This window comes from Anomaloglossus baeobatrachus, chromosome 4 (genome assembly GCF_048569485.1).
Source record: "Anomaloglossus baeobatrachus isolate aAnoBae1 chromosome 4, aAnoBae1.hap1, whole genome shotgun sequence".
NCBI classification, from domain to species: Eukaryota; Metazoa; Chordata; class Amphibia; order Anura; family Aromobatidae; genus Anomaloglossus; species Anomaloglossus baeobatrachus.
The window spans coordinates 666006281-666032273 of NC_134356.1; the positions used below are offsets into that span (position 1 = coordinate 666006281).

Here is a 25993-nt window from a genome sequence, read left to right on the forward strand (position 1 = left end):
TATGGTATTGTAGCACTGTTTATGTGTATGGTATTGTAGCTCTGTTTATGTGTATGGTATAGCAGCACTATTTATGTGTATGGTATAGCAGCACTATTTATGTGTATGGTATAGTAGCACTATTTATGTGTATGGTATAGCAGCACTATTTATGTATATGTTATAACAGCACTATTTATGTGTATGGTATAGCAGCACTATTTATGTGTATGGTATTGTAGCACTATTTATGTGTATGGTATAGCAGCACTATTTATGCCTATGGTATAGCAGCACTATTTATGTGTATGGCATAGCAGCACTATTTATGTGTATGGTATAGCAGCACTATTTATGTGTATGGTATAGCAGCACTATTTATGTATATGGTATAGCAGCACTATTTATGTGTTTGGTATCGTAGCACTATTTATGTGTATGGTATAGCAGCACTATTTATGTGTATGGTATTGTAGCACTATTTATGTGTATGGTATCGTAGCACTATTTATGTGTATGGTATGGTAGCACTATTTATGTGTATGGTATAGCAGCACTATTTAGGTGTATGGTATAGCAGCACTATTTATGTGTATGGTATAGCAGCACTATTTATGTATATGGTATTGTAGCACTATTTTTGTGTATGGTATAGCAGCACTATTTATGTGTATGGTATAGCAGCACTATTTATGTGTATAGTGTAGTAGCACTATTTATGTGAATGGTATTGTAGCACTATTTATGTGTTTGGTATCGTAGCACTATTTATATGTATGGTATAGCAGCACTATTTATGTGTATGGTATTGTAGCACTATTTATGTGTATGGTATCGTAGCACTATTTATGTGTATGGTATGGTAGCACTATTTATGTGTATGTATCGTAGCACTATTTATGTGTATGGTATGGTAGCACTATTTATGTGTATAGTATAGCAGCACTATTTATGTGTATGATATAGCAGTACTATTTATGTGTATGGTATAGCAGCACTATTTATGTGTATGGTATTGTAGCACTTAATGTGTATGGCATAGCAGCACTATTTATGTGTATGGTATAGCAGCACTATTTATGTGTATGGTATAGAAGCACTATTTATGTGTATGGTATTGTAGCACTGTTTATGTGTATGGTATTGTAGCACTATTTATGTGTATGGTATAGTAGCACTATTTATGTGTATGGTATAGCAGCACTATTTATGTATATGTTATAACAGCACTATTTATGTGTATGGTATAGCAGCACTATTTATGTGTATGGTATTGTAGCACTATTTATGTGTATGGTATAGCAGCACTATTTATGCCTATGGTATAGCAGCACTATTTGTGTGTATGGCATAGCAGCACTATTTATGTGTATGGTATTGTAGCACTATTTATGTGTATGGTATAGCAGCACTATTTATGTGTATGGTATAGCAGCACTATATATGTGTATGGTATAGCAGCACTATTTATGTGTATGGTATAGCAGCACTATTTATGTGTATGGTATTGTAGCACTATTTATTTGTATGGTATTGTAGCACTATTTATGTGTTTGGTATCGTAGCACTATTTATGTGTATAGTGTTGTAGCACTATTTATGTGAATGGTATTGTAGCACTATTTATGTGTATGGTATTGTAGCACTATTTATGTGTTTGGTATCGTAGCACTATTTATGTGTATGGTATAGCAGCACTATTTATGTGTATGGTATTGTAGCACTATTTATGTGTATGGTATCGTAGCACTATTTATGTGTATGGTATGGTAGCACTATTTATGTGTATGGTATAGCAGCACTATTTATGTGTATGGTATAGCAGCACTATTTATGTGTATGGTATTGTAGCACTATTTATGTGTATGGTATTGTAGCACTATTTATGTGTATGGTATAGCAGCACTATTTATGTGTATAGTATAGCAGCACTATTTATGTGTATGGTACAGCAGCACTATACATGTGTATGGTATAGCAGCACTGTTAATATGTATGGTACACCAGCACTATTTATATGTATAGTATAATAGCACTAATTATGTGTATGGTACAACAGCACTATTTCTGTGTATGGTACAACAGCACTTTTTATGTGTATGGTATAGTAGCACAATTTATGTGTATGGTATAGCAGAACTAATTATATGTATGGTATCACAGAACTATTTATTTGTCTGCTATAGCACCACTATTTATGTGTATGTTATAGTATCACTATTTAGGTGTATGGAATCGCAGCACTATTTATGTGTATGGTATTGTAGCACTGTTTATGTGTATGGTTTAGCATTATTATCCTTGTGTATGGTATACTAGCACTATTTGTGTGTGATACAGCACAAATATTTGTGCTATTGCAAAACTAAATTATAATTCTAGTTTTGCCTTCACAAATGGAAACCCATCTTAATACTCAGCACCAATCAAACCATAATCACAGTAACTGGCATTGATATATTTTTCTTTGAAGTGAGATTACACCCTTCTCATGTAACACAGCTCCTTGCCATTACTGTTACATGTTCAGTTTTACCTTGAGATTTTCCAGCCACATCTGATAAGATCTGGAGGCTCCTGGAAAAGAATATAAAATAAATTAACCCCATTCACGGAGCAGCTCACTATGGTGGCTTTGGTGTCTCATTGCTGAGCCTTCTATATATTGGGATAATTTCCAGGTTTCTGTATCCCTGAATAATGGCTCAGACATATACCATCCAGCAGCGTATATTGCCCATAGGATCCTATGTTAAAAAGGGACCCTTTATATGAGGTTACAATACCTGACAGGCCGCAGTTGGTAACTTCTTGCTCAAACAGGTCTGTAAATTCTTCACCAGAATTCAACTTCTCCAGCCGACTGTCAATGAACTGAGAGGAGAAGGTTAAAGGGTATCTGTCATTACATCATGTCCAAAATATATACTATATATCTTTAAACTGTCCATCAGACTGCATCGCGTGCTTGCTGACAGATCCTCAGTTAACTCATTCTGCAGCCAGCAGTAGTGCAACACAGATGGCAATGGAGGGCAAACGGTGCAACATTATAAATGCAACCCAATTACAAAAATGATTTTTAACACCAAATAAATGCATATAAGTAAGGAAAAATAATTGTCCCCAAAGATGGATGGCCCCTATAAAGAGAAATGTAGTACTGATATGTAAAATAAATGCTAATATAATATGCTGTTTTGGTCTGATTTAATTTGGGTGACTTGTGGCACAATGTGTAAAAAATGCAAAAAACCCCACAATAATAATCTTATTAAAAAAAACAGCCGTGAAAAGTTTGCAATATCTTACAAAAACCGCATTGATCAAGTGGCAGAACAGTGGAGATCCCCAAAGTGCAAATAAGAAGGTGATGACAAGGACCGGGCAGCTGGGCTGGTGAGGTTTTTATCCTTTTTGGTTATTATAGCAATGATTTTTAGCGCCACCTTGTGGTCCAGAGAAGACAGCCTTGTGCGATTGATCCGCAGGAAATCTACACACATGGACAGTCATCACCAGGGGAAATATAATATAAAGACTTGGTAGATGTAAACCTGTGTGAAGAGCTGCAGGTGCACGGCGTTCTGCAGGAAGCTCCGCATGCTGCTGCACCTGTGGGCCAGAAATGTGTCCTGGCAGAAAGAAATCGGCTGCCCCTAGAGGGAGGAGAAAAGGATCACGAATGGCGGATAACAAGCAAAACTGTACATACCCAACAAGTCCTAAATAGATAAACCGCCATGCTGTGCCAAAATAATACCGCCAGGTGGATAACAAGCAAAACTGTACATACCCAACAAGTCCAAAAAAGATATACTGCCATGCTGTGCCAAAATAATACCGCCAGGTGGATAACAAGCAAAACTGTACATACCCAACAAGTCCAAAAAAGATATACCGCCATGCTGTGCCAAAATAATACCGCCAGGTGGATAACAAGCAAAACTGTACATACCCAACAAGTCCAAAAAAGATATACTGCCATGCTGTGCCAAAATAATACCGCCAAGTAGTGCTCTGTGTATTTGTTGTGTGTAGTCTGTATTTGTTCTCTTTATTGTGTATATAATGTCTGTATTGTGTATTTTTTTGTCTGAATTGTGTAATTGCTGTGTATATGTGTTATGTGTATTTGATGTCTGAATTGTTTATTTGAGGTCCGTATTGTGGATTTGTTGTGTTATTGTGTATTTGATGTATAAAATGTGTTGTTTTTGTCAGTATTGTGTATTTGATGTATAAAATGTGTTGTTTTTGTCTGTATTGTGTATTTGATTTCTAACTTGTGTATTTGATGTCTGCATTGTGTATTTGTTTGTATTGTGCATGTGCCTGTATTGTGTATTTGTCTGTATTGTGTATTTGATGTCTGTATTGTGTATTTGACGTCTGTATTGTGTATTGGATGTCTGTATTGTGTATTTGATGTCTGTATTGTGTATTTGATGTCTGGATTGTGTACTTGTTGTCTGTATTTGTTAGGGCCAGATGGACGGGTAGACCCTGGAGGTGGATCCACTGGGCCGAACTCCCGGATGAGGGAAAGGAGTCCGGTAGCCGGAGCACTGTAGGTAGCAGGACAGTCCGTGCACTGGGAGAAAATGGAGAAGTCCCTGGGACCACGAGGTCACTGATGGTGGTCCGGGTGACGGAGCTCAGGTTCGGAAGCCGTGATGGTGTCAGGCGGGGTCCGGAACCGTTGGAGCGAGATGACGGGTCACCGCAGGGATCCGAGATGGTATGGACTGTCAGGATGGCAGATGGACAGCGTTCGGGGTTCGAGGTACCGCAGAACCGGATGGCGATGCAGGATCGGCTCTAGAAGATAGAGAGGTAAGTATCTCACAAAACACAAGGAGACCTGACTCCTAGCTTGGGAAAACACGAAGAACAGGCCCCGCTCCCTTGGACATTAACCCCCTATATACCCTGTACCTATGTGCATCATTTCCTGTAATTTGACACTGGCCCTTTAAGAAAGGGTCAGTGACCGCGCGCGCGCCCTAATGCGCATGCGCGCGGCCCGGGTGCCAGAAGCCAGGGAAGGAAGCTGAGAGGAGGACGCAGGGGAGCCGGCCAGGACCTGGGAAGCCGTCGGGCGCCGGGAGCGGAGACCAGGGGGCCTGGGAAGGACGGGCACCGGAGGTTGGAGAGCGGGGAGCATGGCAGGTGAGCCGGGGAGCGGAGCTGAGGACCCGGGGAGCGGAGCAGAGGACCCGGGGAGCGGAGCAGAGGACCCGGGGAGGGGAGCCGAGGACCCGGGGAGCGTGACAGTACCCCCCCCCCCCACGCCCCCCTCCCCGCAACCGGGACATGAAGGCACGGATCAGAGGAGTGCCCACGTTCTCCCTGGGCTCCCAGGACCTATCCTCAGGACCATACCCCTCCCAGTCCACCAGGAAGGACTGCCGACCACGTACGGTCTTCATGGCCACGATATCCCTTACCGCATAGATGTCGTCCTCAGCAATAGGAGGAGGAGCCGGGCTGGCGGCAGCGGAGAAGGGACCAAGGACAACCGGCTTGAGCAGAGAGACGTGGAAGGAGTTGGGTATTCTCATTGTGGCCGGGAGCTGTAGTTTGTAGGAAACCTCATTGATCTTGCCGAGGACTTTAAACGGCCCGATGTAGCGAGGTCCCAGCTTGTAGGATGGTATCTTCAGTCGGATGTACTTGGAAGCAAGCCAGACGAGATCTCCCGGAGAGAAACACGGAGGATCTAGGCGTCTCTTGTCCGCGTGTCTCTTCATCCGCAGGGTTGCCCGTGCAAGGGACGCCTTAACTGAGTCCCAAATGGTAGTAAAGTCACGAAGTACTGCATCAGCAGCAGGGATGTCCGAGGACGAGGATACAGGCAATGGGACAGACGGCTGAAGTCCGTAGACGACATGGAAGGGAGAACTGGAGGAGGACTCACTGACGTGGTGATTATGGGAGAATTCTGCCCAAGGAAGAAGCGTGGACCAATCGTCATGATGGGCGTTCACGTAGTGACGTAAGAAAGAGGTCAATATCTGATTGACCCTCTCCACTTGGCCATTAGACTGAGGATGGTAGGCAGATGAAAAGTCTAGAGTCACTCCCAGATGTTTGCAGAGAGCCCTCCAGAAGCGGGAGGTGAACTGAGTTCCTCTGTCGGACACTATGTGTGATGGAAAGCCATGCAAGCGGAAGATGTGATGTATATAGGCGTCCGCGAGTTCCTGAGCAGAGGGCAGTCCAGCCATAGGAACGAAATGGGCCATTTTAGAGAATCGATCCACCACGACCCATATGACTGTGTGTCCGGAGGACAATGGCAAGTCCGTAATAAAGTCCATCGCTATGTGCTGCCAGGGAACTGAGGGTATGGGCAGAGGCAGAAGACGGCCGTATGGCAGGTGTTTGGGTGTCTTGTTCCTGGCACAGGAGGAGCAGGCAGAGACAAAAGAGGCGACGTCCGTGCGCAGGGATGGCCACCAGTAATGACGTACAATAGCGCTCCATGTTTTCTTCTGACCTGCATGACCGGCTATTTTCGAGGCATGGCCCCAGTGTAACACTTTTTGCCTGTCAGTCTCAGAGACATAGGTCTTCCCGGGCGGTATCTGGGCCAGGGTGACAGGAGCCACCGGAATAATCTTGCTTGGACAGATGATGGGTTGAGATGTCTCTTCCTCCTGTTCCATGGGCACGAAAGACCTAGACAAGGCATCAGCGCGTACATTCTTGTTTGCGGGTCGGAAATGAAGCTGGAAGTCGAACCGGGCAAAGAACAAGGACCACCTGGCTTGCCGTGGGTTCAGTCGCTGAGCAGTCCGCAGGTATTCCAGGTTTTTGTGGTCCGTGTAAACAATGACAGGGTACACTGCTCCTTCCAGAAGATAGCGCCATTCCTCCAGAGCCAGTTTGACCGCCAATAGCTCTCGGTCACCGATGGTGTAATTGCGTTCAGGCGCGGAGAAGCTCTTGGAGAAGAAACCGCACGTCACCATCTTCCCGGAGGAGGACTTCTGCATGAGCACTGCTCCGGCTCCCGAGGAGGAGGCATCCACCTCCAAGGTGAACTGGCGGTTTAACTCTGGACGGTGGAGTACAGGAGAGGAGGCAAAGGCTCGTTTTAGAGCGCCAAACGCGGCGTCGGCCGCAGGTGACCAGTCCTTTGGATTAGCCCCCTTCTTGGTCAAAGCGGAGAGAGGAGCAGTCAGAGCCGAGAAGTGAGGAATGAACTGGCGGTAATAGTTAGCGAATCCGAGAAAGCGTTGGATTGCCTTCAGTCCAGAAGGAGGAGGCCAGTTGAGAATGGAGGAGACCTTCTTGGGATCCATCTGCAGTCCGGTATCGGTGATGAGGTACCCCAGGAAGGGGAGAGAAGACTGTTCGAAGACGCACTTCTCGTACTTGGCGTACAGACGATTCTCTCTCAGTCGTTGTAGAACCAGTTGCACGTTCTCTCGGTGGGTCTGGAGGTCCGGAGAGAAGACAAGGATGTCGTCCAGATATACCACCACACAGACGTAGAGAAGGTCCCGAAACACATCGTTCACTAATTCTTGGAAGACAGCTGGTGCGTTACACAGGCCGAAGGGCATCACGCAGTATTCATAGTGCCCATCGCGAGTGTTGAACGCGGTCTTCCATTCATCCCCTGAGCGGATACGGACCAGGTTGTAGGCACCCCGAAGATCCAACTTGGTGAACACACGAGCTCCTCTGAGCCGATCAAACAATTCGGGGATGAGCGGCAGGGGGTACTTGTTTTTCACGGTGATTAGGTTCAATCCCCGGTAGTCTATACATGGGCGTAGGTCACCCTCTTTCTTCTTTACGAAGAAGAAGCCTGCTCCAGCAGGAGAGGAGGATCTCCGGATGAATCCCTTAGCCAGGCTCTCTGTGATGTACGTAGACATGGCCCTTGTTTCGGCTGGAGACAGTGGATATATCCGTCCTCGAGGTGGTGTAGTTCCCGGGAGCAGGTCAATGGCACAATCGTAAGGACGATGTGGCGGAAGTACTTCGGACTCCTTCTTGTCAAAGACGTCCACGAAGGACCAATAGGCTGAGGGCAGTCCTGGTAGGGACTCGGGAACCGGAGGTCGCCGGATGGGTTGTATGGTCTTCAGACACCTCTCATGGCAAGAAGGCCCCCATCGAGTAATATCACCAGTGCCCCAGCTGACTGAAGGCTCGTGTGTCCGCAACCAGGGAAGACCGAGCAGAATTTGATGTGACATATGTGGGAGGACGTAGAGAGCGATGTTCTCGGTGTGCAGAGCACCGATACGCAGTTCAAGCGGCTTGGTGATCCAGGAGATGGTGTCAGAGAGAGGTCTCCCATCCACAGAGGCAATCACGAGGGGCTTGTCGAGTGGAGTAACAGGCACCTGGTACTTGTCCACCGTGGCCTGCTGGATGAAATTGCCTGCTGCCCCAGAATCGAGGTACGCCTCAGCCGTAAACCGCATCTCTCCCGTTGTTACTTGCACAGTCCATGTAACTGGGTCTGAGAGAGTCCCAGCACCTAGGGTGGCCTCTCCTACCAACCCTAGGCTTTGGAGTTTCCCGGCCTCTCTGGACAGGCGCGTAGCAGGTGTGTGCCCTCTCCGCAGTAAAAGCAGAGACCCTTGGCGAGCCGCTCTGCTCGACGTTGTTCAGACTGTTGCACGCGGTCGATCTGCATGGGCTCATGGACGGAGACACCAGAGGCCGTTGACTGGAGTACGGCGGGCTTCCGTGGAGGAGAGGAATGCCGTACCGGACGTCTCTCACGGGATACCTCTTTGGACCGCTCCTGAAAGCGTATGTCCACTCGAGTCGCTAGGGTAATCAGGGCGTCCAGGGTGGACGGTACATCACGTCCAGCCAGCTCATCTTTGATTCGACCCGATAGTCCTTCCCAGAAGGCGGCGGTTAGGGCCTCGTTATTCCACCCGAGTTCTGAAGCCAAGGTGCGGAAACGGATGGCGTATTGACCCACCGTCAGTGTTCCCTGACGTAACCGGAGAAGTGATGACGCAGACGCGGAGGCGCGTCCGGGTTCGTCAAAGGTGCTGCGAAAGGCCTGCAGGAACTCCTGGAGGTTCTTGGTCATAGGTTCCTCCTTCTCCCACAAGGGGTTCATCCACGCCAGTGCCTCGCCCTCTAGGTGAGACATGATGAAGGCGACCTTGGCTTGGTCGGAGGCAAACAGATGTGGCAGCTGCGTGAAATGGAGGGAGCATTGGTTTATAAACCCCCTGCAGGTCTTGGGATCTCCGGCGTACCGGGGTGGTGTGGCCAAACGCAGTCTGGAAGCATCCGAAGAGGCAGCCACGGGAGCGGGGGTCGTGGCTTGACTAGTGGAGGCTCGGGATGTTGAAGACGTGACTGCCGCTTGTAGCGTGGTCAGGCGGGTGTCCACGGAAGTCATAAAGTTCAGCATGCGGGTCTGAACTTCACGCTGGCGTTGGAGTTCCTCATGCAAGGCCGCTAGTGCTTCGGCGGGATCCATGGCCTGTTCTTACTGTTAGGGCCAGATGGACGGGTAGACCCTGGAGGTGGATCCACTGGGCCGAACTCCCGGATGAGGGAAAGGAGTCCGGTAGCCGGAGCACTGTAGGTAGCAGGACAGTCCGTGCACTGGGAGAAAATGGAGAAGTCCCTGGGACCACGAGGTCACTGATGGTGGTCCGGGTGACGGAGCTCAGGTTCGGAAGCCGTGATGGTGTCAGGCGGGGTCCGGAACCGTTGGAGCGAGATGACGGGTCACCGCAGGGATCCGAGATGGTACGGACTGTCAGGATGGCAGATGGACAGCGTTCGGGGTTCGAGGTACCGCAGAACCGGATGGCGATGCAGGATCGGCTCTAGAAGATAGAGAGGTAAGTATCTCACAAAACACAAGGAGACCTGACTCCTAGCTTGGGAAAACACGAAGAACAGGCCTCGCTCCCTTGGACATTAACCCCCTATATACCCTGTACCTATGTGCATCATTTCCTGTAATTTGACACTGGCCCTTTAAGAAAGGGTCAGTGACCGCGCGCGCGCCCTAATGCGCATGCGCGCGGCCCGGGTGCCAGAAGCCAGGGAAGGAAGCTGAGAGGAGGACGCAGGGGAGCCGGCCAGGACCTGGGAAGCCGTCGGGCGCCGGGAGCGGAGACCAGGGGGCCTGGGAAGGACGGGCACCGGAGGTTGGAGAGCGGGGAGCATGGCAGGTGAGCCGGGGAGCGGAGCTGAGGACCCGGGGAGCGGAGCAGAGGACCCGGGGAGCGGAGCAGAGGACCCGGGGAGGGGAGCCGAGGACCCGGGGAGCGTGACAGTATTGTGTATTTGATGTCTGTATTGTATATTTGATGTCTGTATTGTGTACTTGTCTGTATTGTGTACTTCTTGTCTGTATTGTGTATCTGATGTCTGTATTGTGTATTTGATGTCTGTATTGTGTACTTCTTGTCTGTATTGTGTATCTGATGTCTGTATTGTGTATTTGATGTCTGTATTGTGTATTTGTCTGTATTGTGTATTTGATGTATGTATTGTGTATTTGTCTGTATTGTGTATTTGATGTCTGTATTGTGTATTTGATGTCTGGATTGTGTATTTGACGTCTGTATTGTGTATTTGACGTCTGTATTGTGTATTTGATGTCTGTATTGTGTATTTGATGTCTGTATTGTGTATTTGATGTCTGGATTGTGTATTTGATGTCTGGATTGTGTACTTGTCTGTATTGTGTATTTGATGTCTGTATTGTGTATTTGATGTCTGTATTGTGTACATGTTGCCTTTATTGTGTATCTGATGTCTATATTGTGTATTTGACGTCTGTATTGTGTATTTAATGTCTGTATTGTGTATTTGATGTCTGTATTGTGTACTTCTTGTCTGTATTGTGTATTTGATGTCTATATTGTGTATTTGACATCTGTATTGTGTATTTGACGTCTGTATTGTGTATTTGATGTCTGTATTGTGTATTTGTTGTCTGTATTGTGTACTTCTTGTCTGTATTGTGTATTTGATGTCTGTATTGTGTACATGTTGCCTTTATTGTGTATCTGATGTCTATATTGTGTATTTGACGTCTGTATTGTGTATTTGATGTCTGTATTGTGTATTTGATGTCTGTATTGTGTATTTGATGTCTGTATTGTGTATTTGATGTCTGTATTGTGTATTTGTTGTCTGTATTGTGTACTTCTTGTCTGTATTGTGTATTTGATGTCTGTATTGTGTACTTCTTGTCTGTATTGTGTATTTGATGTCTATATTGTGTATTTGACGTCTGTATTGTGTATTTGACGTCTGTATTGTGTATTTGATGTCTGTATTGTGTATTTGTTGTCTGTATTGTGTACTTCTTGTCTGTATTGTGTATTTGATGTCTGTATTGTGTACTTCTTGTCTGTATTGTGTATTTGATGTCTATATTGTGTATTTGACATCTGTATTGTGTATTTGACGTCTGTATTGTGTATTTGATGTCTGTATTGTGTATTTGTTGTCTGTATTGTGTACTTCTTGTCTGTATTGTGTATTTGATGTCTGTATTGTGTACATGTTGCCTTTATTGTGTATCTGATGTCTATATTGTGTATTTGACGTCTGTATTGTGTATTTGACGTCTGTATTGTGTATTTGATGTCTGTATTGTGTATTTGATGTCTGTGTTGTGTATTTGATGTCTGTATTGTGTATTTGTTGTCTGTATTGTGTACTTCTTGTCTGTATTGTGTATTTGATGTCTGTATTGTGTACTTCTTGTCTGTATTGTGTATTTGATGTCTATATTGTGTATTTGACGTCTGTATTGTGTATTTGACGTCTGTATTGTGTATTTGATGTCTGTATTGTGTATTTGATGTCTGTATTGTGTATTTGTTGTCTGTATTGTGTACTTCTTGTCTGTATTGTGTATTTGATGTCTGGATTGTGTATTTGTCTGTATTGTGTATCTGATGTCTGTATTGTGTATTTGATGTCTGGATTGTGTATTTGATGTCTGTATTGTGTATTTGATGTCTGTATTGTGTACTTCTTGTCTGTATTGTGTATTTGATGTCTGTATTGTGTATTTGATGTCTGTATTGTGTATCTGATGTCTGTATTGTATATTTGATGTCTGTATTGTGTATTTGATGTCTCTATTGTGTATTTGACGTCTGTATTGTGTACTTCTTGTCTGTATTGTGTATTTGATGTCTGGATCGTGTATTTGTCTGTATTGTGTATTTGTCTGTATTGTGTATTTGTCTGTATTGTGTATTTGTCTGTATTGTGTATTTGATGTCTGTATTGTGTATTTGATGTCTGTATTGTGTATCTGATGTCTGTATTGTATATTTGATGTCTGTATTGTGTATTTGATGTCTGTATTGTGTATTTGATGTCTGTATTGTGTATCTGATGTCTGTATTGTATATTTGATGTCTGTATTGTGTATTTGATGTCTGTATTGTGTATTTGATGTCTGTATTGTGTACTTCTTGTCTGTATTGTGTATTTGATGTCTGGATTGTGTACTTCTTGTCTGTATTGTGTATTTGATGTCTCTATTGTGTACTTGTTGTCTGTATTGTGTATTTGATGTCTGTATTGTGTACTTGTCTGTATTGTGTATTTGATGTCTGTATTGTGTACTTCTTGTCTGTATTGTGTATTTGATGTCTGTATTGTGTATCTGATGTCTGTATTGTATATTTGATGTCTGTATTGTGTATTTGATGTCTCTATTGTGTATTTGACGTCTGTATTGTGTACTTCTTGTCTGTATTGTGTATTTGATGTCTGGATCGTGTATTTGTCTGTATTGTGTATTTGTCTGTATTGTGTATTTGTCTGTATTGTGTATTTGTCTGTATTGTGTATTTGATGTCTGTATTGTGTATTTGATGTCTGTATTGTGTATCTGATGTCTGTATTGTATATTTGATGTCTGTATTGTGTATTTGATGTCTGTATTGTGTATTTGATGTCTGTATTGTGTATTTGATGTCTGTATTGTATATTTGATGTCTGTATTGTGTATTTGATGTCTGTATTGTGTATTTGATGTCTGTATTGTGTACTTCTTGTCTGTATTGTGTATTTGATGTCTGTATTGTGTACTTCTTGTCTGTATTGTGTATTTGATGTCTGGATTGTGTACTTCTTGTCTGTATTGTGTATTTGATGTCTCTATTGTGTACTTGTTGTCTGTATTGTGTATTTGATGTCTGTATTGTGTACTTGTCTGTATTGTGTATTTGATGTCTGTATTGTGTACTTCTTGTCTGTATTGTGTATTTGATGTCTGGATTGTGTATTTGTCTGTATTGTGTATTTGTCTGTATTGTGTATTTGTCTGTATTGTGTATTTGTCTGTATTGTGTATCTGATGTCTGTATTGTGTATTTGATGTCTGTATTGTGTATTTGTCTGTATTGTGTATTTGTCTGTATTGTGTATTTGATGTCTGTATTGTGTATTTGATGTCTGGATTGTGTACTTGTTGTCTGTATTGTGTATTTGATGTCTTTATTGTGTATTTGATGTCTGGATTGTGTATTTGTCTGTATTGTGTATTTGTCTGTATTGTGTATTTGATGTCTGTATTGTGTATTTGATGTCTGTATTGTGTATTTGATGTCTGGATTGTGTACTTGTTGTCTGTATTGTGTATTTGATGTCTGTATTGTGTATTTGATGTCTGGATTGTGTATTTGTCTGTATTGTGTATTTGTCTGTATTGTGTATTTGATGTCTGTATTGTGTACTTGTCTGTATTGTGTATTTGATGTCTGTATTGTGTACTTGTCTGTATTGTATATTTGATGTCTGTATTGTGTATCTGATGTCTGTATTGTATATTTGATGTCTGTATTGTGTACTTCTTGTCTGTATTGTGTATTTGATGTCTGTATTGTGTATTTGATGTCTGGATTGTGTACTTGTTGCCTTTATTGTGTATTTGATGTCTATATTGTGTATTTGACGTCTGTATTGTGTATTTGACGTCTGTATTGTGTATTTGATGTCTGTATTGTGTATTTGATGTCTGTATTGTGTATTTGATGTCTGGATTGTGTATTTGATGTCTGTATTGTATATTTGATGTCTGTATTGTGTACTTGTCTGTATTGTGTATTTGTCTGTATTGTGTACTTCTTGTCTGTATTGTGTATCTGATGTCTGTATTGTGTATTTGATGTCTGTATTGTGTACTTCTTGTCTGTATTGTGTATCTGATGTCTGTATTGTGTATTTGATGTCTGTATTGTGTATCTGATGTCTGTATTGTGTATCTGATGTCTGTATTGTGTATTTGATGTCTGTATTGTGTACTTCTTGTCTGTATTGTGTATTTGATGTCTGGATCGTGTATTTGTCTGTATTGTGTATTTGTCTGTATTGTGTATTTGTCTGTATTGTGTATTTGTCTGTATTGTGTATTTGATGTCTGTATTGTGTATTTGATGTCTGTATTGTGTATTTGATGTCTGTATTGTGTATCTGATGTCTGTATTGTATATTTGATGTCTGTATTGTGTATTTGATGTCTGTATTGTGTATTTGATGTCTGTATTGTGTATCTGATGTCTGTATTGTATATTTGATGTCTGTATTGTGTACTTCTTGTCTGTATTGTGTATTTGATGTCTGTATTGTGTATTTGATGTCTGTATTGTGTACTTCTTGTCTGTATTGTGTATTTGATGTCTGGATTGTGTACTTCTTGTCTGTATTGTGTATTTGATGTCTCTATTGTGTACTTGTTGTCTGTATTGTGTATTTGATGTCTGTATTGTGTACTTCTTGTCTGTATTGTGTATTTGATGTCTGGATTGTGTATTTGTCTGTATTGTGTATTTGTCTGTATTGTGTATTTGTCTGTATTGTGTATTTGTCTGTATTGTGTATCTGATGTCTGTATTGTATATTTGATGTCTGTATTGTGTACTTCCTGTCTGTATTGTGTATCTGATGTCTGTATTGTGTATTTGATGTCTGGATTGTGTATTTGTCTGTATTGTGTATTTGTCTGTATTGTGTATTTGATGTCTGTATTGTGTATTTGATGTCTGGATTGTGTACTTGTTGTCTGTATTGTGTATTTGATGTCTTTATTGTGTATCTGATGTCTGTATTGTATATTTGATGTCTGTATTGTGTATTTGATGTCTGTATTGTGTATTTGATGTCTGGATTGTGTACTTGTTGTCTGTATTGTGTATTTGATGTCTGTATTGTGTATTTGATGTCTGGATTGTGTATTTGTCTGTATTGTGTATTTGTCTGTATTGTGTATTTGATGTCTGTATTGTGTACTTGTCTGTATTGTGTATTTGATGTCTGTATTGTGTACTTGTCTGTATTGTGTATCTGATGTCTGTATTGTATATTTGATGTCTGTATTGTGTACTTCTTGTCTGTATTGTGTATTTGATGTCTGTATTGTGTATTTGATGTCTGGATTGTGTACTTGTTGCCTTTATTGTGTATTTGATGTCTATATTGTGTATTTGACGTCTGTATTGTGTATTTGATGTCTGTATTGTGTATTTGATGTCTGTATTGTGTATTTGATGTCTGGATTGTGTATTTGATGTCTGTATTGTATATTTGATGTCTGTATTGTGTACTTGTCTGTATTGTGTATTTGTCTGTATTGTGTACTTCTTGTCTGTATTGTGTATCTGATGTCTGTATTGTGTATCTGATGTCTGTATTGTGTATTTGATGTCTGTATTGTGTATCTGATGTCTGTATTGTGTATCTGATGTCTGTATTGTGTATTTGATGTCTGTATTGTGTACTTCTTGTCTGTATTGTGTATTTGTCTGTATTGTGTATTTGATGTCTGTATTGTGTATTTGATGTCTGGATTGTGTATTTGACGTCTGTATTGTGTATTTGACGTCTCTATTGTGTATTTGATGTCTGTATTGTGTATTTGATGTCTGTATTGTGTATTTGATGTCTGGATTGTGTATTTGATGTCTGGATTGTGTATTTGATGTCTGTATTGTGTATTTGATGTCTGGATTGTGTATTTGATGTCTGTATTGTATATTTGATGTCTGTATTGTGTACTTGTCTGTATTGTGTATTTGTCTGTATTGTGTACTTCTTGTCTGTATTGTGTATCTGATGTCTGTATTGTGTATTTGATGTCTGTATTGTGTACTTCTTGTCTGTATTGTGTATCTGATGTCTGTATTGTGTATTTGATGTCTGTATTGTGTATCTGATGTCTGTATTGTGTATCTGATGTCTGTATTGTGTATTTGATGTCTGTATTGTGTACTTCTTGTCTGTATTGTGTATTTGATGTCTGGATCGTGTATTTGTCTGTATTGTGTATTTGTCTGTATTGTGTATTTGTCTGTATTGTGTATTTGTCTGTATTGTGTATTTGATGTCTGTATTGTGTATTTGATGTCTGTATTGTGTATTTGATGTCTGTATTGTGTATCTGATGTCTGTATTGTATATTTGATGTCTGTATTGTGTATTTGATGTCTGTATTGTGTATTTGATGTCTGTATTGTGTATCTGATGTCTGTATTGTATATTTGATGTCTGTATTGTGTACTTCTTGTCTGTATTGTGTATTTGATGTCTGTATTGTGTATTTGATGTCTGTATTGTGTACTTCTTGTCTGTATTGTGTATTTGATGTCTGGATTGTGTACTTCTTGTCTGTATTGTGTATTTGATGTCTCTATTGTGTACTTGTTGTCTGTATTGTGTATTTGATGTCTGTATTGTGTACTTCTTGTCTGTATTGTGTATTTGATGTCTGGATTGTGTATTTGTCTGTATTGTGTATTTGTCTGTATTGTGTATTTGTCTGTATTGTGTATTTGTCTGTATTGTGTATCTGATGTCTGTATTGTATATTTGATGTCTGTATTGTGTACTTCTTGTCTGTATTGTGTATCTGATGTCTGTATTGTGTATTTGATGTCTGGATTGTGTATTTGTCTGTATTGTGTATTTGTCTGTATTGTGTATTTGATGTCTGTATTGTGTATTTGATGTCTGGATTGTGTACTTGTTGTCTGTATTGTGTATTTGATGTCTTTATTGTGTATCTGATGTCTGTATTGTATATTTGATGTCTGTATTGTGTATTTGATGTCTGTATTGTGTATTTGATGTCTGGATTGTGTACTTGTTGTCTGTATTGTGTATTTGATGTCTGTATTGTGTATTTGATGTCTGGATTGTGTATTTGTCTGTATTGTGTATTTGTCTGTATTGTGTATTTGATGTCTGTATTGTGTACTTGTCTGTATTGTGTATTTGATGTCTGTATTGTGTACTTGTCTGTATTGTGTATCTGATGTCTGTATTGTATATTTGATGTCTGTATTGTGTACTTCTTGTCTGTATTGTGTATTTGATGTCTGTATTGTGTATTTGATGTCTGGATTGTGTACTTGTTGCCTTTATTGTGTATTTGATGTCTATATTGTGTATTTGACGTCTGTATTGTGTATTTGATGTCTGTATTGTGTATTTGATGTCTGTATTGTGTATTTGATGTCTGGATTGTGTATTTGATGTCTGTATTGTATATTTGATGTCTGTATTGTGTACTTGTCTGTATTGTGTATTTGTCTGTATTGTGTACTTCTTGTCTGTATTGTGTATCTGATGTCTGTATTGTGTATCTGATGTCTGTATTGTGTATTTGATGTCTGTATTGTGTATCTGATGTCTGTATTGTGTATCTGATGTCTGTATTGTGTATTTGATGTCTGTATTGTGTACTTCTTGTCTGTATTGTGTATTTGTCTGTATTGTGTATTTGATGTCTGTATTGTGTATTTGATGTCTGGATTGTGTATTTGACGTCTGTATTGTGTATTTGACGTCTCTATTGTGTATTTGATGTCTGTATTGTGTATTTGATGTCTGTATTGTGTATTTGATGTCTGGATTGTGTATTTGATGTCTGGATTGTGTACTTGTCTGTATTGTGTATTTGATGTCTGTATTGTGTATTTGATGTCTGTATTGTGTACATGTTGCCTTTATTGTGTATCTGATGTCTATATTGTGTATTTGACGTCTGTATTGTGTATTTGACGTCTGTATTGTGTATTTAATGTCTGTATTGTGTATTTGATGTCTGTATTGTGTACTTCTTGTCTGTATTGTGTATTTGATGTCTATATTGTGTATTTGACGTCTGTGTTGTGTATTTGACGTCTGTATTGTGTATTTGATGTCTGTATTGTGTACTTCTTGTCTGTATTGTGTATTTGATGTCTGTATTGTGTATTTGATGTCTGTATTGTGTACATGTTGCCTTTATTGTGTATCTGATGTCTATATTGTGTATTTGACGTCTGTATTGTGTATTTGACGTCTGTATTGTGTATTTGATGTCTGTATTGTGTATTTGATGTCTGTATTGTGTATTTGATGTCTGTATTGTGTATTTGATGTCTGTATTGTGTATTTGACGTCTGTATTGTGTACATGTTGTCTGTATTGTGTATTTGTCTGTATTTTGTATTTGTTGTCTGTATTGTGTATTTGACGTCTGTATTGTGTACTTGTCTGTATTGTGTATTTGTCTGTATTTTGTATTTGATGTCTGTATTGTGTACATGTTGTCTGTATGGGGTATTTCCTGTCTGCATTGTCTATTTGTCTGTATTTTGTATTTGATGTTTGCATTGTGTAATTGTCTATATTATGTATTTGTAGTGTGTACTATATTTGTGTGTATCAGTGATGTTGAAAGTCATGCCGTTGGTTATGTATTTTGCCATCAGGGACACCCCAGACGGACAAATGTCAACTGAGGTTCCAAACTAAGCATACTGCCCAGTGCTGGTGTCGGTAGAAGGACATTGCGGGATGATTCAGTGAGGCTCCTTCATTGGAGCCACATTACTGCACGGTAGAAAGGCCTGGTGATCTACTGCCGTGTTATATCAAGAAGACTTGATGGAGAGTACAACTAAAGGAATTCAATATAGTGCTCGAAGAAGCACTCCTAGGTCAGAAGGCCCTCAACAAACTACTGAGAAGAGCTGATGGTCGACCTGTGTATGATCAAGTCTCACGACGTTCCAGAATCAAAGCCGCGAGGACGTCTTGGTGCTGATATCGCTTGGACAACTAGAATTATAAAACAATACCCACAGAGTACCTTAATTACATAATATTTCCATTTCGGGAAATGTTACGTAAAATTACTGCTCCTTTAAGAAGAAATGATCCCTCCTAGCATGATGGGAGGAGGTGTTAATAATTCATGGCGTGATGGCAGTAGACATATACATGATAAATAAGTAACGTGCTCGGCAGCTTCTAATGGTGCGTAGAGATGGGTACATGTCCCCGATCGCCCATTACAGAGATTTATACTGCGGCAATTACTGCTGGAGATTACCAGTGATGCCTGACACGGGGGCTTACACCCAACACAGGGGGCCCAGCGTGATCATGTACTGACCCCACAAACTAAAGGATTCCCATTAATATCCTATAAGCCTTTAATGCCGGCCTTATGTATCGTGACAGATTATAGCAGGACTATACATCACCGCCTCATCCATTCCTGGTAACACCAATGGCAGCACTTACCGGGGTACAGATGAGTGCCTCCCTGTAGCTGCCGAACAGAAGAGCCTGGGCTCCAAGAAATGCACGGGACACCCCATCACCCATCAACGACGACTGTTTCGTCAAACGTAGTTTCAGCAGCGAAACCTGCGGAGAAGAAAAGGTTTGTTATGGCGCTCATTAGGTACGGACCGGTTATGGTAGGATACAGAGATATAGATGTATGCGGCGTATACACAGCTCAAATACGTGAAGATAACACATATATCACACATGGAATTCTAAAGAATAAAAGATTAAGGTTTAAATCTTTACTAACATAAGTTGTGTTATTAATGGTCAATGGAAACCAAGTCATCGAGCAACTGGGGTTGAGCTCAAATCACCCCAAAAATCACAGAAGGTGGATCCAATATGTGTGAATTTGATCACAGCAACCCATGATGTGTGTGTGTGTGTATGGCACCCACATGTCTGTATGTACTCCTGACATCCCATAATATGATCAGTACTGTGTGTGGCCTCCATGTGTTTGTGTGTATTCCTGACATCCCATAATGTGATCAGTAGTGTGTATGGCCCCCATGTGTCCTGTATGTAATCCTGACATCCCATATTGTGCCCAGAACTGTTTATGGCCCCCATGTGTCTGTGTATATTCCTGACATCCCATAATGTGATCAGTAGTGTGTATGGCACCCACGAGTCTGTATGTATTCCTGACATCCCATAATGTGCCCAGTAATGTCTATAACCCCTACGTGTCTCTGTACTGCTGACATCCCATAATGTGATCAGTAGTGTGTATGGCCCCACGTGGCTGTATATACTCCTAACATCCCATAATGTGATCATTAGTATGTATGGCCCCACATCTGTATGTATTCCTGACATCCCATAATGTGATCAGTACTGTGTATGGCCCACATCTGCCTGTATTATTTCCTGACATCCCATAATATGATTAGTAGTGTGTATGGCCCCTACATGTCTGTATGTACTCCTGACATCCCATAATGTGATCAGTAGTGTGTATGGCCCCATGTGTCTGTATGTCTGTATATATGTGACGTCCCTGGACTATCAGGTTGTCACAGGGTACTGCGCAAACTGCCCTCCTGTGCAGTATACCAAGTCCCTCATGGTTCTGGGTCCCTATCTAAATAGTGTTGCCTCCAACAGTAAATCAAATCCTAGATACACCCTGCACCACACCCACCAGGCACACCAGTGGACGGCTTGAGTGGAATAGAGTTGCCCACCTGGGGGGTCAGGGAGGGGAGGTGAGGAGTGTAGTCAGTCAAAGTCAGAGTCAGAGTGAGAGTGAGAGGAGGTTGGGAGCGGTGGGTCCTCGAGAAGCTGTCTAGGTTGCAGACGGTGGGCTGGGCCTAGCGCAGTCGGACCCCCGGTCGCAAGGGATTGTGGCGAGGTGCCTGGACCTGTTGAGGAGGACAGCCGACAGCCTAGCACTATCACTGGTCTGGAACTGAAGGCACGACGGGGTACATGGACCCTAGGTTGGGGAGTAGCTTCAGGCAACCCGACAATTCACCTGAGGAGAACAGAGCCTTTATGATCTGTTCCCACCCGCTCCAGAATCGGGGCATTAGCGCAACAAGGGGGATAGGACTTTCCAATCCAAAATGGTCCAGAAAATCCCTAGCATGAGCCCTGAGAGGAAGTTTCCACACTTAGCCATAGCGGGGAGCAGGGCCCGGCAAGTTCCATACTACTGGGCCGCCACGTTGAAGTTAAACTTAGTGCCAGGAGGCAGGTCACGGATCACCAGGCAACACTATAGGGGACGGGACCCGGATGAGCTCCCCTCAGCGGCAGCGGCACCAGAGAGTTGGTTTACCGGTTGTCAGCGTCTGCTTATTGACTGAGTGAGTACGAGAGTGACCCCTGCACCCCACGGCATCCCCCACACCGAGTCCCGGGGCATTCCCCCTACCCGTGGAGGGCTACGACACCTTGCTGCCCAACTTCATCACCCTGGGTGCTCCCAACGGCAGCAGCGGTACTTCCCAAATTACCGTACACCACGGGTGGCGTCACAAACTATATATATCCATTCCCCTATAAATACCTCCTTCATTTGAGTTGCCGCACGACCCCGGGTCCAGAGACCCTCGAGCCACAGTGAACCCGGATCCGAGCAGCTAGGCTGCTCCCACGGGGGCGGCACATGTACACCTGACATCCCATAATGTGATCAGTAGTGTGTATTGCCCCCATGTGTCGGTATCTACTCCTGACATCCCATAATGTGATCAGTGGTGTGTATGGTGTCCTCGGTGATCTCCTCCCAGACATGAATCGGGACACCAGTGATCTTCTGGCCAGTCTCTAGTATTTGGTGACCTCGGCTGCACTGATATGTAATATCCCAGAGGTTCTCTATTGGATTCAGGTCCGGGAACCGTGAGGACCATCACTGTCATCAATCCCTCCATCATCCAGTACCCTATGCTGGCATATTCTGGCCACATAAGGACCGTCATTGTTCTTCACCAGGAGAAACCCAGGCAGTGGCTCTGAGGATTTAATACCGAGATCTAACCGCAGTCAGGGAACCATTGGTGTCACTAGGAGGTTTGTTTGGCCCTGGCAAGAACATCACTGAGCCACTGCCATACTGGTCATGCTGGATGATGCTGCAGGCAGTATAATGGCCACTATGGAATTCTTTCCTGCCTTTCTCACGTGCTCACTGATGGACTTGATAATTTTGGTCTTCTGTGTTGTTTCTAATCAAACTATGTAGAGCTTGACTGTGAGCACAGGTCCCACTACAGGATGTTGGACCCTCATGGAGTCTGTCTTTGACAATTTAGAGACATGCACACCGAAAGCTGGAGGTAATTTTTTAGGGCTCTGGCAGTCTCTTCCTGTCCCTCCTCGCATAAATTAGCAGACCTTGGACCTGCTGCTGGGCTGATGCTCTTCTCTGGCCCTCTCCAGCTCTCCTCGTGTAATAATGACATGTCCTTGTATCTGCTCCATTCTCTGGTGACACAATGGAAAACGTCTTGTGCTATCCTGATGGAGCAGGACTAACTGTACAATCTCAAGCGGCTGCAGGTATCGCCTCATGCTACCAGTAATGATCAAAACACGAGGAAAAGGCAAAACTAAAGAACAAACAGTCAGAACAAATAAACAGAGAGGAATTGTCTGTGGTTACTGCCTAAAAAACAAAACTAGAGAAGAAACAGTCAGGAAGATGAAGAAGAGAGGAATTGTCTGTAGTCACCATCTATAAAACTAGAGAAGAACCAGTCAGGAAGATGAAGATGAGAGGAATTGTCTGTGGTCACTATGTCGCGGGCGGGGAGGCGCTGCACTCACCACGCTCGGGTCCGGCGCTTCTGCGGCTGCTGCTCGGTGGCTCGAGCGGTGGGCCAGATCTGGGGACTCGAGCGGCGCTCCTCGCCCGTGAGTGAAAAGGGGAGTTGGTTGTTTGGGTTTGGGGAGTTGGTCCGTGACGCCACCCACGGTGTGTGGTGAGGTTAGGGCACCACCGCTGCTCTGGACGGGGATCCTGGGAGCGATGACAGGGAGCAGCCTAGATGTTTCTCTCCCCTCCGTGGGTAGGGGGGTTGGTGGTCCCGGGGCCCGGTGAGGTGAGACAGGGAGGCAGGGTTGGCGTGGTGCAGGGTCGCGGGGGAAGCGCGGTGCCAGAAGGCACGGTGGTATTCACTCAGCCAAGAATGGATACAGAGTCTCCGGTAAAACAAACAGCTGAATGGACGGGTCCTGCAGCCGGCTGCTGTGGTTACTCCAGGTAGGTTGGTAGTGGCTGCCTTTCCCTGCACCTGTTGTGTATCTTCGGTCCTGATGGCTTCCCACCAGTAACCCGTTCCCCAGCTTGGATATGAGCCCCTTTTGCCCGCAGGCTCTGGCCCTGGGAATCCTAGCTGTGGCGGTAGCTGTATTTCCCTTTCTCGGTTTGGACGGTTGCCTTCAGTCGGGTCTTTGCTGCTAGGAAACCCCATAGGTTCCGGTCGCTAACGGATTTGACCGGTTTAACGGCGACTCCAAGCCTGGTCGGGGTCCGTAGGCCCTGCCGATTTGTGCTGGCTTCTCTTCGCTCCCCGGTTCGGTACCGGCGGGCCACCGCCCGTCCCCGGTCCTACGGTTCCTTGTCAATTGGCCTCTCCTGCAGACGGCCACCACCGTCTGCCAAGCTTGCTCTCGGTGCCCGGGCCACTTACCCGGACACGGTCAGACTGCTCCTCTCCTACTCCTTCTCCTTCACTCTCCCTAACTACTCTCTCCTCGACTACACTGTTCTGACTTCCTTTCCCGCCTCCAGGACTGTGAACTCCTCGGTGGGTGGGGCCAACCGCCTGGCTCCACCCCACCTGGTGTGGACATCAGCCCCTGGAGGGAGGCAACAAGGATTTGTGTGTGACTGGTGTGCCTATCTCGGGGTGTGGGGTGTGTTGTTGCAGTACCTGTGACGACCTGGCTAGTCCAGGGCGCCACAACTACCTATAAAACAAAACTAGAGAAGAACCAGTCAGGAAGATGAATGAGAGAGGAATTTTCTGTAGTCACTACCTATAATGACAAAACTAGAGAAGAACCATTCAAGAAGAAGGACAGAGGAATTGTCTGTGGTCACTAACTATAAAACAAAACTAGAGAAAAACCAGTCAGGAAGACGAAGGAGAGAGGAATTGTCTGTGGTCACCACCTATAAAGCAAAACTACAGAAGAACCAGTCAAGAAGACAAAGGAGAGGAATTGTCTGTGGTCACTACCTATAATGACAAACTAGAGAAGAACCAGTCAGGAAGACGAAGCAGAGAGGGATTGTCTGTGGTCACCACCTATAACACAAAACTAGAGAAGAACCATCCAAGAAGAAGCAGAGAGGAATTGTCTGTGGTCACTACCTATAACACAAAACTAGAGAAGAACCATCCAAGAAGAAGGAGAGAGGAATTGTCTGTGGTCACCACCTATAAAAGAAAACTAGAGAAGAACCATCCAAGAAGAAGGAGAGAGGAATTGTCTGTGGTCACTAACTATAAAACAAAACTAGAGAAGAACCATCCAAGAAGAAGGAGAGAGGAATTGTCTGTGGTCACTAACTATAAAACAAAACTAGAGAAGAACCATCCAAGAAGAAGGAGAGAGGAATTGTCTGTGGTCACCACCCATAAATTTGTTCCCTTTTGAGGTGTTGTCTTCCTGTTCCTCACCAGAGATCTTATTGTCACCTTCATTTGCACCAAAGCCAGTGACATTGATTCATATTTGGTCATACTGTGATGGCCAATATATACCCTACAGGGGTCTTACCACATGTGGAGGGAGATTATCCAGATCCTGAAATGGTGTCTCCAAGTTGTTGGTGTCCATGTTAAACACTACGACGTCTTCCAGGACTCCGGTGTTCACTTGCTGTATAGTAGGGAGCAGTAAGAAGATCATTAAGTCTAAAATTCAGGAAATTGTGACTAATGTTAACAGTACCAGAACGACGTACCTCCATCAAACTGCTGTGGACCCCAATCAAGAAGGGCATGGGGGCACTAAGTTGAAATATTTAGCATGGGGTTAGATTTGGTTAGACGGGTGAGCGGAAATTACAGACTGGCAAAGTACTGAACAGCTGACAGACCTACAGTAATCCAGAAGATGAGGCGGTAGTGTGGGAATGTAGATATGCTGCCAGTACATGGGATACAGGAGAGCCGCAGAGGCATGAACGCAGGCCGTGAGCTGTCGCAGAAGAGAAATTAAATACATCAGCACAGGAGGACGATCCAGAATAATATAAATATAAAAAAACAAGAAAGAAATATATTTGAAAAATTTCTCGCGATATGACACGGTGGCCATGACCGGTGTCTAATTCTTACCGTACTGAGTTTACTAGACGTGATGAGGATCCGTCTCTCGCACAACAAGCTGGCGTACATCTGCAGCATCGTGTCCACCTGCACCGCCACCAGGAACTCCGTCAGATTTCTCTGGACAAAGAGCAGAGGAAAGATGTACACACAAGTAAGGGGATAGGCCGCCAAATAATAGCAATAACAGAGAAGAAAGTCCAATATTGGGGTAAAACAACAATACAGATATTCATTAGTATAAACAGTCTTGTCCCATCTGATGACAAGTGATTGAGGAGGCCGGGGGTGGACAGGACAACACTTCAGTAACTCACATTCTCCGGTATTGATGAAAGTTTTGTAGGATCCGGAGCAACGAAATATGAAAGCTGCGGACAGACATTTATATTCAGAATCTGTATTATTAAAACCTGAATGATTTTGCACATTTCTCAAGCATCTATCTAGCATCCAAAAAATAAGGAAGTCAGCCCTCCGGAAATTATAAAGCAAAAATGAGGAACATGTACAAGTTATACTGACTGAAACATTGCACCATGACATCTGCACTTTATTACTTTTGTGATTTAGCTTTTTGCCTGACTTCCTTTCTTCCCTTCCTCACGTCCCTCACA

The 25993-nt window shown here is 43.2% G+C and overlaps 1 protein-coding gene across 3 annotated transcripts in view; it reads right to left on the bottom strand.

The window, feature by feature from the left end:
• DENND1C (DENN domain containing 1C) overlaps positions 1–25993 on the bottom strand; it is a 56932-nt gene that overhangs the window by 9043 nt on the left and 21896 nt on the right. For 2 of the 3 annotated variants that reach the window (XM_075343152.1, XM_075343154.1), the window contains 9 exons: positions 25694–25747; positions 25386–25496; positions 25145–25245; positions 25010–25055; positions 24823–24924; positions 19531–19656; positions 3537–3638; positions 2766–2853; positions 2516–2556 (listed from right to left, as the gene is read on the bottom strand). In XM_075343152.1, coding sequence (XP_075199267.1) covers positions 2516–2556; positions 2766–2853; positions 3537–3638; positions 19531–19656; positions 24823–24924; positions 25010–25055; positions 25145–25245; positions 25386–25496; positions 25694–25747 — 771 coding nt within the window. The remainder of the gene's footprint in view (positions 1–2515; positions 2557–2765; positions 2854–3536; positions 3639–19530; positions 19657–24822; positions 24925–25009; positions 25056–25144; positions 25246–25385; positions 25497–25693; positions 25748–25993) is intronic. The other variant, XM_075343153.1, reaches the window with a different exon arrangement.